A 15,333-nucleotide genomic window follows, 5' to 3' on the forward strand; every position below is an offset into this window, starting at 1 on the left:
TTCCTCGAACGCCGTGGATCACCCGTTAGGGGGTTTGAACAAACCCTTAGCATACTAAGACGATCGGAAATTTGTATGCTTTCAGATGTGGCACAGGCGATGTATGATGACATGTCCGAATGCGCCGGGTCAAGTGGCCTATGACCCAGCGCAGGCAGATTTGTGATGTCACCTGCTCCACACCATCCTTATGACTGCTGGCTATTGGGGGATCCCTGCAACCTCTGGCTACTGTGATTACCGGTGGGATCGCTGTGACTTCTGGGAGCATCAAAGCGACTGTAACTATTGACTACTGGGGGCAACCCTGTGGCTACTGGGGGCAACCCTGTGGCTACTGGGGGCATCCCTGTGACTACTCAGGGGATTCACTGTGACTATTGACTACTGGGGACAATATTGTGAGTACTGGCTACTGGGGGCATCACTGTGACTACTGGTTACTGGGAAAGCTCTATTAGTGTTATTCTGCCTTGAGCACAACTTCTTAAATTTGAACAGTCGTCTTGTCATTTGTGAATTGCCTTGGCATAGATCCTAATGTTCATAGCTTGTATTTGTATATGCGAAGATCCCAGAGCCTCGCTGGCTCTGGGATTTTAGCACTCAGTGGTGAACAGTGGGTAGTGAGATATTGGAGGTTCCCATAAGGGAATTGACCCACTTGGGTATGTCTCTTTACATACCTGAAAAAGTGTGCCATGGGGACCTCATATTTCCATAGTGCACACTGGACATAGAGATCATCTAATGTGTTGACACTGCAGGATCACGTATTTCCACCAGCAAGCACTGCTAGTTTGGGGAGTAAAGGTTGTGTCATAGGGGCATATTCACTGCAATATCATAAAAATTTGTGATGCAACAGATTTGCTACCCTCCATACACTTCCCACTATTCAATATATTAGCAGCCAATATGCCCTGGAGGGGCTCTGGCCCTCCAGGACCCACTACAAGGAAGGCTTGGCCAGACAGTGATGCAAATGAAATAGGGAGCTCCCTTGGTAAGACCCATGTATGCATGTAGCGAAACTACCCTACTAGTAATAAAATACTGGTAAGGAGAGGTCTATATTATTATTACTATTATTTATAAATCTACACTATAGCATCTTGGTCAACAATTCAAAAATTGTAACAATAAACACAAAGGCAAAAAGAAAACAAAAGTAAAGGCAGAGGAAAGAAGATAATAATAAGAGAAGACAGGAGATCCAGCTAGAAGGGGGGGGATTTTGTCCCCTATTTGTTTTGAGAGATGTCCCCCAATAATTCAATGATTCGCTCTACCTGGCCCAGTCTTCAGTCTTTCAGGTAGTTTGTTGGGTAGAAGGGTCAACAATGTTTTGCCCCTAGCAGGGACTGAACCCCATAATACTTGAAATTTAATGAGGGCCTGGAAATTGACATTATGACACATCTGTGAGTGCAGTTTTATATGACCTGCTCTCTACCTATAGTCTACCTATAGTCTCCAATAGTTGCCACTCCTGCAGCAGCTGCCACCATGTGAATGTGGGATGATTCCATTTTTTATATAACAAGTCTAGTAGTAGTCCTAGGACATGAGACGGCAGCAATGCCCCTCATCATTGTCTCAATGGGCAGAGAACAACTACCGTATATATTCATTTTAGATCTTTTATTGGAGCAATTAGCAACATTGCAATAAAAGTATTAATGGCCCCTCTAATAAATAATACATTGTCACCGCGAGTCTCAGGTCAGGTGTGGTAGAGACCACAGAACTTGCCATGGTCACCACTGTCCTGGCATTTGCAGCACTGGATCCTAAGATCCAGCACCCCTGTAAACATACAAAAGCAATATCAAAGTCAAAATGCACAAATGAAACCATAACCTGGGTTAGCCAAATGTAAAAAGGGTAGGAAGTAGAACGATAATGATCTCAAAAAGCAGTAGGAAACTTCCCATGCGTATAGTCGCTACAGACAACTTCCTCAGTTTAACACTAATCCTCCAAAGTGAGCTCACCGTTTATGTGCCCATGTTCCACAATATCAGGCTCTGGAGTGTTACAGCAAGAACAGTGCAAGCCCGGAAGTCAGAGCAAGATCCACTGGGAGCCTCCCACCCCCACGTCATGTTGTTCTACTGCCTGCCTAATTTCTAGCATAATACCGGTAACCTAGGTTTATGGTCACATTTGTGTACTATCACTTAGATAATGCTTTTGTTCCATAGAGATTTATCTTGCACCTTTTCAACTTTTTTATATTTATTATTTGGGACTTTCTTTGCTTGTATTTAACATGATATCCAGGGCTTGTATGATGAACTGTTACTCATTTCTGGCCACATGGTGTTTGTTGTTGACTTAGAGAGCAGTTTCTTGGCTTACCTTTGTACCTTCTTACAGACATGTGGTGCATTGTATCTTGACCACCTTGCCATTGATGCTCATTGTATACATAGTATTGTTTATAAAATTTTATGATAACATTTGTTTGGTTGTCTTTAATTAGATTGTCACATCCTTCTGTTATCAAATGTAATACCACCTGTGACCAAGCCTAAAATGTTGGAAAGCACAAAGTCAAGAACCATGCAGAATATGCAGCAACATCCATTGCAGGCCTCAGGAAGAAAATCCACCTCCACTCCAGAGAGCCAGACGAGGACAATCCTGGAGAAGTGGACAATCCCGGAGACCCTACAGCCGTGAAAATCCGGGAATCTCAGGGCAGTACTAAAATTGCAGGGTCCAGTGCCAGGAAAGATCAGTCATACAGGATGTAGTACTGCAAGCAGGCCAAACAACAACAGCAAACTGCGGGCCCCAGAGCCATTGCTTGAGCTCCTACTGGCGATCAGATCGCTGGACTGCTGAGAAAGAAACATTTAAAGAGCAGAAACTTTACCTGCAAAAACAAATTGACTGCAAGTAGATGCTAAAGGCAGCAAACCCAGAAAAGGAGGCCCTGCAACAGGTAGCACTGTGGCTAAGTGGTAAGCATAACAACCTTGCAGTGCTGGGGACATGGGTTCAAGTCCCATGGTCAACATCTGCAAAGAGTTTGTATGTTCTCTCCGTGTTTGCGTGGGTTTCCTCCCGCTCTCCAAACCATACTGGTAGGTTGATTAGATTGGGAGCTCCATTGGGGACAGGGACCAATTTGACAAGCTTTGTGCAGTGAGCATAGTCTGTGTGCGCTATATAAAGAATTATTATTATTAGACTACACACTAGCGTGTGGAGATTATTTTTCCCGCCATTGAACTTTGGCGGGCTGCAATTTCTTGAATATGAATACATCATTATTAAAGGCAATATATATAATAGATATATTATTAAAGGCAACTTGACTTAGAAACCACTTAGATTGTAGAATTCAGTTGGCCATACTTCACCATTGTCCATATCCAGGCAGGTAAACTCCCCATACAGCGAGATGCTGCCTCCATCAAGCATGGCAGTTTTGTTTCTCATATATATAATAATATACATCTCATATATATATATATATATATATATTAGTAAATGATGTACTGTATGCTGGAGCTAATATACAGTAAATGCCTTGCTCCTAGGAGCTTACAATCCAATATACGGTTGATAGCTTCTCCTAAGAGAAAGGGGTTTCCCAGGAATATGGAAAATCCTCACGGAGCAGGGGTGGAGAAAAAAAAAACGCTAAATTTTTACCTGTCTCTGGCATCTGATTCCCATTTTGCCATTTTGCTCTGGTTCTCCTTGATTACGTGCCTGCAACTGGCCAGGGGTTCACAGGACCCGCTTAAGACAATAAATGGCCTCATCAGACGTACCGTTTTTCAGTGGACTTCCTGTGTCTTCTCCCAGTCCAAGGAGGCCACTCACTGGCTGAAGTGGGTACTGTGACCCACTTAAGAAAAAAAAACACAAGGATGAATTTGTACATGCCATTGTCTGATCATTTACATTTTGGCTTTTGAACGCATGCAGATTGGTTTTCTCTAACAGTGATTTTTCATTGATGCCTTACTGAACCATTCTTTTCAATGGGCTTTTTTTACACTTATTCAATGTCGGTGAACACAAAAAGAACAGGTTCTAAATCGACTCCGTGAAAAAAAAAAAAACTGAAGTGTGAAAAAGCCCATTGAAAAGAATGGTTTTCTCTCAGCTTCAGTGATTTTTCACTGATGCCTTACTCAACCAATCTGTACTGTATGTGTCCATAAGCCAAACTGGGTTCTGTGAGAAATCATTGATTGAAAAAAAACACCAATGTGAAACCACCCTGAGGGTGATGTCACACATAGCGTTTTTGGTCCATTTTTAAACATCCGTTTTCAGTCCGTTTTTGGCAGTTTACCATGCGTTTGGCTGCTTACAACCTGTTTATTTATTAGGATAATTGGGAAAAACTGACTAAAAACGGACCAAAAACGCCATGTGTGGCATCACCCTTAGACTACTTTCATACTGCCGTGTGCTCCTCCGGCCGTAGCCTGCCCACCCCTCCCCTCTTCTTAGTGATGCATGGCGCCAGGCCTACGTACGGGTTAAGATAGATCATGTTCTATCTTTTCCCTGGCAGCATAGTTGGGCGCCATAGCCATCTTTGGGGACATATATGCGGCTGCAAGTTTACATCCCCACAAGTGCAGTGTGAAAGCGGTCATACACTGCATTCCTCAAAAATGTTTTACAGTGATACCTCATTTATATAGTGTTTTAAATTTATTTTTACAATTTTACTGAAGAAAAACGAATATAGAGAAAATCTCTTATTTTCGTATCGCAATCTTTTCGGATGACAGAGCTGGTTTAGGGCTTATTTTTTTACGTGTTAAGTTGTCCTTTTCAGTGGTACCATTTTGGCGCGCATAACTTTATTTGATCACTTATTGGAACATTTTTGTGAAGGGATTTTATGACGTTATAGATGCCATCTTACAGGCACTGCCTTCAGACGGCCCTGAGGTCCTGGTCGGTTTCCCCCAAAGACGGCAAGGGATTACCGCTGACACCCTGCGACTCCGGATGCCGCTGAGTGCTAATAGCGGGAGCCCGCGCAGTACTAGTACAGCACTGAACACTAAGGGGTTAATTATCTTTCCCTGGTTAATTCAGGTCATACAGGTGATTCTCATTTGTCACTTACCACGGACGAGTCAAAATCTGTTTCCATACTAATTTAAAGGGTGCCAATACCTTTGTCTAGCAAGCTTTAGTTTTTCTATTTTTCCCTTTCCTTTGTTTTTTGTTAAATAACCATATAGCATTTTCATTTTTGTATTTCATATGAGTTATCATGTTTTTCAGGAGATATCCACTTTATGTACTTAAGCCTCATGGGTGCCAGTAACAATGAGCAGGATTGTAGGGACCTGTGGGCAGCATGTGAAAACTGCTTGCAGCCAATGGACCAACAGTATTCACTATACAATAATAAAGCAAATACCCCCTGTATATATCATTGGTTTCTGTTCAGATTAGTAAATATATTATAGGTCAGTAGTAAAAGGTAAATAAAACTATAATGTCTCAAACATGTTTTATAAAAACATAAAGTATATAAATACAAAGATCGATACATATATATATAGACTGCTAGATTTAATGGGATGAGAAGAACAGTCATAGGATGTTACAGAATCTTGAATACGACAGAAATCATGCTCAGAATTAAGTTTTACCTTTGTATAATAAATCAATTTTTAGCTAACATGTATTGTACTTTTCCATTCTTTACCATATCTAATATCTCTGGCTGCTGTAAGTAGTTGGAAACATTTCTATTCTATTCTAGAGCCTGTTCTGTGGATCCAATCTGTCTCATTTTTAGACTCAAAAGTTATTCATTGTCCAGAGGTTAAAAAACACGTCCACAAATAGTGCCAAATATATGAAGCCCTGGATTAACCACAAACTATTATGCTGCAGTAACCAACATCAGTCCCACCCCACTTGTCCACAGCCTTATGAGTTTTTTTTTTACTAATGACATTGCCCAAATTTATTAAAGCATTTTTTGCCAGTTTCCCATCTCAATTTGGACTAGAAAGAACATGCAAACTGCTTGTGCATGTATTTATAAAGTGTCTGCCAGTTTTGATGAATCTGGCAAAATCTGCACTCTCCACAGACAAGCTGCACATAGTACAGACTGCATTAGTTTTGATAAATGTCGGCCATTGTGTTTACAACCACAGGTTCATTAGGGACTATGGGGATCATGATTGACCTATATGAACAAAGCAGTGATGCCTCAGCTCTGTTTACAAGCTACAATCCTGGATTACAAATTCATTTTTCACAGTCCTGCTACTACTCACAACAAATGTGTGATCACTAGGAGGTCTGAACACTGGATCAGACTTTTTGCACGTTTACTAAGGGCTTTGCGCCGCTCTTCTGTCGGACTGTGCACGTCTTTCAAGTTTAAACGGCTTCAAGTTTAAGAAGTATATGCGCCGCTATTGTGTTGCACGCGAGCCTTTTGTGGTGCAGCTGCGCTAGCCTCTATGCGACACAAACTAGGGGTGTGCCCTCGGTCGGTCCACTAGATTCGGACTGAGCACCGTATTTACCATATATACTTGAGTATAAGCCGAGTTTTCAGCACAATATAGCTGAATATGGCAACCGGCTGAGATGATAAAACATAGCACACAGCAAACTCTCTCCCACAGCATAATTCAAAGAAAATAAAGAAAGATGGCACTACTCCTATCCACAAGATAGAGGGGTAGGTTGTCACACTTGGGAGTGCATGGGTTCCATATATGTGGAGGTATGTATCCTCAGTGGTGCTCAAATCCTCGAAACGTGAAACAAAAGTCCAAACAACGAAAATGCAATGTAGAAAGCAAGGATGGCACTCACCAAATAGTAGTTGTGGATATCTTCTTTTTTATTTCATCAAGTAAATATACTCACAAAAAATAGGTGCGGGGGAGGGAGTGGGAGCTGAACGCCCAAAGGAGGGCAACGGCCGTTTCGCGCTGTACTGCGCTTCTTCCGGCCCTTCAGGGGTGGTTTTAGGTGCAGTTTGGTTAATTTAACAGGTGAATGACATGTGTGGAACAGGTTTCTTGTTCAAAATCAAATTCACACATTCATGTCTTTCACCTGTTAAATTAACAAAACTGCACCTAAAACTACCTCAAAGCTAATTGCGATGCAACGTGTGACCACACCCGGAGAGAGCGCACAGCGAACTATGTTTGATTATCTCAGACGGTTGCCATATTCAGCTGAATCCCATTGATTCAAATCGAAGCTCGATTGGCTACAATCTGAACTGCAGCCAAAAAACTTGCCTCTTCCCACTTGAAAAAGGAATCTTATAAGTTTCTGAAATGCGGTGTGTTACCGAGACATTAATAAATAGTTCTGTCTGAAGAATACTCCGAATTCCATTGAATACATGTGTGCGCCGTTAACCTAAAAACAGGTCACCAAATTAAAATCTCATAGAAACCTCTGTAACAGGAGGGGGAGGTAGAAAGGTTTTTCAGAATATGTCCATAGAGACAGGGCTTACCAGGGCTAATTAAGGCACAATTATAAATCCTCGTAGGTATCTATAGCATAAATCATATTTACATTCTGAACATTTACATCACTTTATATATAAATCTATATATTCATCTATTTATATACATCAGTCACCTATATATCACTGTACAGAACACTGCATGGTATTTACATGGATTCAATGCCCATTAACACTTTCCATATTATAAACTTCTAGAAAATAAAGGCAGCTCTGTTTAAGAAAGTAATAGAAACTGTAATTTTAGAGAAATTAGATTTTTATCTAATGGAAATCAGGGGCGGGGCCATGTATGCTAGCGCACTTTATTCATCTCCTTATACCTTCTTTCTATGGAGAGTATCAATAATTGTGTAAAGGAGTAGTGAAGGGTAACATTGGTCAAAGTGGAAGATGGAAATAAGCTCCCCTCTCCAGCAGGGTGCCGTTCTTCTATCTCTTAAATGGCAGATCATTGGGGAACAGTAAAGTTATGTCTTGAAAGCTCATAAAGAGCCAACAAAATACAGTTTGTACTTTTGGGGTGCCTTGAGAGTTGGTAGAATTGGTTTAATTTGGCAAAACAAGTATGAAAATGTTTTGTTCCTCTATAAAGCAATTTCCGAGTCCTCGGCTGAGTCATCAGCATATAGTAGCTCTTCAGTCAATGAATTGCCATCCAGAAGAGTGTTGCTTTCGCACCATGGTACTTTGTTGCGTGGCATACTGTCATGAAGTAGTGGGGCACATGCTAGCCCTGACTCCCCAGCTAAATCTTCTGATGCAGCCTCCAAAATATATCTCTCTTCATCAAAATTGCTGCCATGGACATCCACAGTGACCATGGTAGTGTCCGACCTGGGAGGAGTAATATGTACATACTTGGAATCCACATCTATGGATATGTCATGTATATTTAGATCTTGTGAGAGAAGGTCACTGTCCTCGGGTAGGCTTGTATTCATATAAATAACATCCTCTTTGTTCATTGCAGGAGGCAGTTCTTGAAGAAACTTCTCCAACTGATGTTTCAGTTCTGTGAATGTAGGTCGATCAGCTGGGTCTGCTCTCCAGCAGAGGTACATCAGTTCATAGCTGGATTGGAAGAAGATGTAACATGGGCTGATATGTTGCATCAAACGAACATTGATATAATGTATTTACATGTTGTACAGATTACATAAAGACTTCAATAGAAACAAATACATCCTCAATCAATAGTGTTCTGCATGTCCGATACTTCTGTATCAAATACTGATTAAATGTGGCATGTATCATGCCTTCTACGCCACTTATCATGCGCTGGCATAAAAACTTTTCCCTCTTTAGCATCCCTCACCCCTCTTTTTTGAAAAGTGGCAGTGATAGGACATAAGGTGGCCGCGGGACACCACAGGCTGCAAAACTTAAAACTATAGCTTGTACCAGATTCCCAGCACAATAGCTGAGATCAATCCCAGGCCAGACCTAACATAGATTTAATTCGGGAGAAGCACATAAATCTGATGTTTCATGCACCGAAGTCGGGATTATTAATACTGGCTCACAATGCACTAACTTAATAAATTCCCCCCACTGTCTGTATATTTAGTAAAAGATAGGATGATTCCATTATATAATTATATGCTTCTAATATACCAGTATTGAGTGTTTGCACAGAGCCTTCTTATTTAGGCTTTTAGGCTAACAAAATCCTCCCAATATGCCTACATGGAAAAAAGCTATCATTTTCAAAATAAAATTTTAAACTATTTGATGACCCTACAGCAAATGAAAAGAAAAAGTTTGTTCTAAAAAAGCAGGTTAACCCCTTCATGACCGAGGGTCATTGGTGCAGGAATGTCGATATCAATATTTGTCAATATCTGTTTGTTCTTCTTATGTAAACTGCTTTACATATCATAAACATTTTTAATTAGTTTTCTTTTCATGAAATGTCAGACTTTACATTACTAGAATATTAAAAATGCTTTTTGAAATAGAATAAGTGGACAAATACAGGGCCGGATTAAGGTCAGTGGGGGCCCCAATGAGTGTAGCGAACTAGCGTCCTCTTGCTCACTTTCCACTATCCCCCCCCCAGTAAAACATCTATATACAGCCACCAACACCCCCGTGTAATATATCTATATATACCTCAGCCCGCACCAGACACACAGTCCCATGTAACATACACCTCAGTCCACACCAGCCACGCACTAGCATGTAAAATACACCTTACCCCGCATCAGACACACAGTCCCATGTAACATACACCTCAACCACGCCAACCATGGAGTCCCATATAACATACACCTCTTCCTACACCAGACACACAGTCCCATGTAACATACACCTCAGACCACACCAGACACACAGTCCCATGTAACATACACCTCATACAACACCAGACACGCAGTCCCATGTAACATACACCTCAGTCCACACCAGCCACGCACTAGCATGTAAAATACACCTTACCCCGCATCAGACACACAGTCCCATGTAACATACACCTCAACCACGCCAACCATGGAGTCCCATATAACATACACCTCTTCCTACACCAGACACACAGTCCCATGTAACATACACCTCAGACCACACCAGACACACAGTCCCATGTAACATACACCTCATACAACACCAGACACGCAGTCCCATGTAACATACACCAGACACACAGTCCCATGTAACATACACCAGACACGCAGTCCCATGTAACATACACCAGACACGCAGTCTCATGTAACATACACCTTAGCCCACACCAGACACACAGTCCCATGTAACATACACCTCAGCCCACACCAGACACACAGTCCCATGTAACATACACCTCAGCCCACACCAGACACACAGTCCCATGTAACATACACCTCAGCCCACACCAGACACACAGTCCCATGTAACATACACCTCAATCCACACCAGACACACAGTCCCATGTAACATACACCTCAATCCACACCAGACACACAGTCCCATGTAACATACACCTCATCCCACACCAGACACACAGTCCCCTTCCTATGACATCACAGTTTGCCTGCTGTGTGGTAACTGGGTGCTGACTACCTCTACTTGGGAGCGATGCTGACTGTCTGGCACTCACCTAACAAGGACTGAGAAGCAGTGTTCAGGGACAGGGCTGCGTAGGGAGCGGTCACTGTGAGCTGACTGTCTGGCTGGGAGGGATGTGCTGCGGCAGCACCACTGTGCATCACTCCAAGTTCCAGAGAATGATAGCCAGCTCACAGTGTGGGACTGCTAGCGGCACAAATATGAAACAAATAAATGTCTGACTCGCACTGTCAAACATGATCACCTGGGTCCCCACCTATAATCCGGCCTATACTTAAAATGGGAAAAATATGCTTTTTTAATATGTGGTAAAATTTTATGAACCCTCACGAAAATATGTTATAAATATGTACAGCGTCAATCCATCACCATTTTCCAGATTCAGAGGGTACTTGTACTTATGCTTACTGCCTTCAGCTGACATGGTAGTACCCAATATGATATTTTTTTTTCTCATTTTTTTTCTGTTTTAAATACTTTTTTGGAACATTTTATGTTCAACAAGTTTGTGTCTATGGCTACCACTATATTTTTTATTATTTCCAGTCCTTAACATTTATACTGTGCTCATTTTTATTAGCAATATTCATAACTCACAGTTCATCCAAACAGTCTGTTGGTTGCTTCAGCCTGTGTCCTTCAAGTAAATAATCATAGATTTCATGGTTCTGGACCCCTGGATACGGCGTCATTCCTCTGGTTGCAATTTCCCACATTGTGATACCAAACGCCCACTGTAGATAACAAAACAGAAGGATCAGGGCAATCTCTCCAGAAACAATGAATGCTTCCTTTCACACTGAAAGGTCAGATACCAGTATCCCACTCATGTTAGGTGCAACCATTATAGTAAACGGGAAAAACAAATGTATAAGAAGGTATTGTAATGGGATTATGTAAGAGGGCAATGGGATCTATGCAAGACATTCTGTATCCATTTCATAATATGGTTAATAAGAAATTGAGTTTTCATTGCTAGATATGGAATGGGAGGGTAAAATGGTTGTAATGGCCTATATCATGTTATGGAGGAAACAGTGCTCTAAGTTGGTCCTTTTTGTCTGGTAACATAATGAACATCCCTGCCTGTATAGAGCATCACTTAAAAACAATAGATTTATTTAATAAATCTAAAACCTAGGGCTATTAAAGACTATAAGCATCATTAACACCTACTAAAGAGCTCCAGTATAGGGAATACACTCCGATACTGTAAATGCCCGTATAGTACTGGGAAGGCAGGGAAGGCCACAGAGAAGGCGTCCTCCAGCCACCCAGCAACAGGAGTGCCATTCCTTATATTTACAGTAGCACCCTGCCTATATTTTGGCAATGTGCGGCAGAGATATACTGTATCAAGGATCTAGCTTCACCCTCTGACTGTAAGCTCTTGTGAGCAGGGCCCTCACTCTTATTATTATCTGGCTGCTAAGTATGTGATAATACAAAATATGTCAGGGATGATATAAGACAGCACATAATAAGGTAGGATATAGCTACTACAGTAAAAATATTGCATATAGGAAGACATCCTATTACATAAATCAATAAGCTACTCAGCTATCACAGTCCATATTAGTGATTTTTGTGCAGATGTATATGCAGAGCAATAGAGAGTGAGCTGTGAGATTCATGCCATTAAAAACTCCAGACATCTGACAAACTCCATCCTGATGTAATGGGATCTGTCAGGATTTACAGGGATCCATAGGATCACTATTTGCGCTGGTCATACTGTATGTAAGTGGTACATAATGTACATTTCCAATACTCTATGACTTACCACATCGCTTTTCACAGTGTAGATACGATCGGCGAGGCTCTCCACTGCAATCCATTTTACCGGCATCTTTGCGATACGTCCTTGTCGGTAATAGTCACCACTATATATTTTCTTGGATAGGCCAAAATCGGCAACACACACAGTCATGTCATCTCTCAACCTATACAAATTTAAGATATTATCGTGTATTTTAGTCTTTTACAAGGTCCAATTTTACATTTTTTTTATTTAACAATTTTTATTTGAGCCAATGCAGTTGTTTACAATCTTTTAGCATGTACAATTATTACATAACGTTATATTATTTTTGACATGACATTTCTAGCTCATTTTTTATTATTTTAACATTGATGTTTAAATCTCGGTCAGACAATGTTTCCATCCTCGTTTAGTGATTTAGTACCCGAGATCTTAAAGTTCAAAAAAACTTAAACAAATTAACATAAACAATAAAACCACAATAACATTAGGGCTTTACAAGGATATATATAAAGACGTTTCCTTTGTCTTTATCACCTCATATCTAATAATTTGTAACACTCATTTACTATTTTCATTTAACTGAGAATATTGTGATGCCTTATGATATGGAGTTTCTATCCACCTCTCCCATCCAATTTTACATTTTAACACTGTATTTTCTGGCATAAGACATGTAAAGGATAAACAGTGTATAATGGGGGATTTTCAAGTACAATTTGTCCTGCATTTTTCACCATACCCCAAATCTCTGATTGTTGTTGTTGAATGTTAACATAGTGGGGAAGATTTACTAAATTTTAGGCAGTATGATAAGTCAGATTTATCAAAGGGAGTGATTCTGGGTCATAGATCAGATGCATCTTAATACTGTCAAGTTTATTGGTTTATACCAAATATTATTGACTCACTTATTCAGTAAGCAAATGACACCAATTTTCTAATGAGACAAAAAAATATGTGCTTCTGTATTTAGCCTACTAAGGATCGTAAGGATGGTTAGGTCTGTAAGGGGCTGTTGTTTCCTGACACTGGATAGCCCAAGGGGCTTTTCAGTAATCCCAAACCCTCAGCAATATAATCACTACACTATATATTCACCTCACTTCCAATTCCCTCGGGGGTTTCTAGTCTGGTTGGACCAAAGTGATGGCATCATTTACATTGTATACCACTTGACATGGAAGAAATGTACTGAAGGATTAGACTCACATGCAGTTCCGAGCTGCCAGGTCTCTGTGCAGGAAATTTTTACTACCAAGGTACTCCATTCCGGTAGCTATGTCAACCATAAACTTAACAAGAGTATGCAGGGGTACATACTAAAAAACACAAAAAAATGCCATATAGAAATATATATACAAATATATACTTGCCTCTACTTAACATACAGGAAAATACTGTCTCATTTTTGTATCAGACACTATCACACCGTATTTATAGCGCCAACCTATCTGCATAAAAACATTATTTATGAACGAGTGCTAACCATATTTTTTACAGCTATCACATATACCTATTAATTTTATATTGGCTAATGCACAAGGCCCTGCATTTCATGGCCCAGTGTGTGAGCCGACTGGCCAGACTGCAGAAGATAGAGCAGTTCCTATCCCTGTCCGAATTGCAGGTTGTGCAGTCTTGTTATTGTCATTAGTTTGCAACATAGGATACAAACATTGCATTGTTTGACACAGAAAAAGAAGTTAAAACTCTGACCGGAGCTCCAGGAATTACAGCTATTCTTTCTTCAATAAAAGTTCTACTAATATCCCTGTTTGTTTGTTTGAGTTGTGTACAACAGCACATGCTGTGTACATAGAGACATAATTGTAGGAGGTTAAAAGACTTCTAATGAGCCAGATTTATCAAAAAGTCTGATGCTTAATAAGAAAAATTGTTTATTATGGCTCACAAATAAATGTGGTGTAAGGAGTGTTGTCAGGCTTCTGGGGTAGTGAAAGCCCTGGACCACCACAGATGATGACACAAGCCGACACCTGGGACAGGAATCTAAGTGGCACCCGGTCTTCACCAGACCCCACTGCAAAGTGGGTTGGATTTTCTCTGGCGTGGTACAGCCAGGTTGTTCCGCAGGCGTGACTTGTCCGCAGTGGCAGCCAAGGTCAAAGTACAAAGTCAGCAGGCAATCTGGAGGCTGGAGGTCAAGACAAGCGGCAAAGGTTCAGGGTCAAAGACGGAGTAGGAGGTCAGGGCAGCGTAGAAGCATAATCGGGAACAGGTCTGGAGTCACAACAAGAGGTCAATACACAGGAGTAACGCACAGGTTGTAGCTACCATTTAGGCATATAGCACGAATTTCTGGCGGGGAATGCTGGGAGAGGCCGGCTTTTAACAGAATCTGGGAAGTGGCCAGCGCCAATCAGTGGTGTGCTGGCCCTTTAAATTTATGCGAGTGCCGGCTCGCATATGCCCTAGGAGAAGGGGACGTGCGCGCTAGGAAGCCGGGATGGGAGAAGGAGCGTGGAGAGGGTGAGTGAGGCCGTGGGGAAGCAGCGGCCGCCACGGAGAGGGGTGTGGGTGTACACCCGTGACAAGTGTAGATCATTTTTTCCCATTGGCACAGTGGCCCAGATATATTATTGTGTCTGTAACAGTTTATTTGTTTGCATCAGAAAAAGTGTCTTTTTTCAGCTTACACATGTATTTATGAAGTGTTTGCGCCACTTTTGTGTCACGTTTGTCTTTGTCCAAAAATGTAAAACCGGTGCACTTAAAGGGGCATGATAGTGCTTAGTCAGAATTTGTGCCACATTTATTTCTGAGCAGCGCCACAATTTTGTCACAATTGCATGAAGCGGAGTACACCAACTGTGCAACTGTGTGCACTTACTAAAAGCGTGCGCCACTATGAGGCTCTATCGCTTCTGTGGCTGCTCCGGCGCTTCACCTCTTACCCTAATTATGCACTGCTTCAGAGAACGCTGTATTCACTTTGTTGTCCCTGACAGGCAGAAGTTATCAATCGCTGCACCATCCCCCAGCTGCTGTGTATGAG

At 41.3% G+C, this 15,333-nt stretch overlaps 1 protein-coding gene across 2 annotated transcripts in view; it reads right to left on the reverse strand.

Annotated features, from left to right (window-relative positions):
- Positions 1-5,489: 5,489 nt before the first annotated feature.
- Positions 5,490-15,333, reverse strand: part of MERTK (MER proto-oncogene, tyrosine kinase) — a 97,165-nt gene continuing 87,321 nt past the window's right edge. For both annotated transcript variants that reach the window (XM_072141218.1, XM_072141217.1), the window contains exons 16-19: positions 13,527-13,636; positions 12,336-12,495; positions 11,150-11,286; positions 5,490-8,584 (exon numbers count right to left, since the gene is read on the reverse strand). In XM_072141218.1, the coding sequence (XP_071997319.1) occupies positions 8,098-8,584; positions 11,150-11,286; positions 12,336-12,495; positions 13,527-13,636 (894 nt within the window). In that variant the 3' untranslated portion in view covers positions 5,490-8,097. The remainder of the gene's footprint in view (positions 8,585-11,149; positions 11,287-12,335; positions 12,496-13,526; positions 13,637-15,333) is intronic.

Source organism: Engystomops pustulosus, chromosome 3, assembly GCF_040894005.1.
Source record: "Engystomops pustulosus chromosome 3, aEngPut4.maternal, whole genome shotgun sequence".
NCBI lineage: Eukaryota > Metazoa > Chordata > Amphibia > Anura > Leptodactylidae > Engystomops > Engystomops pustulosus.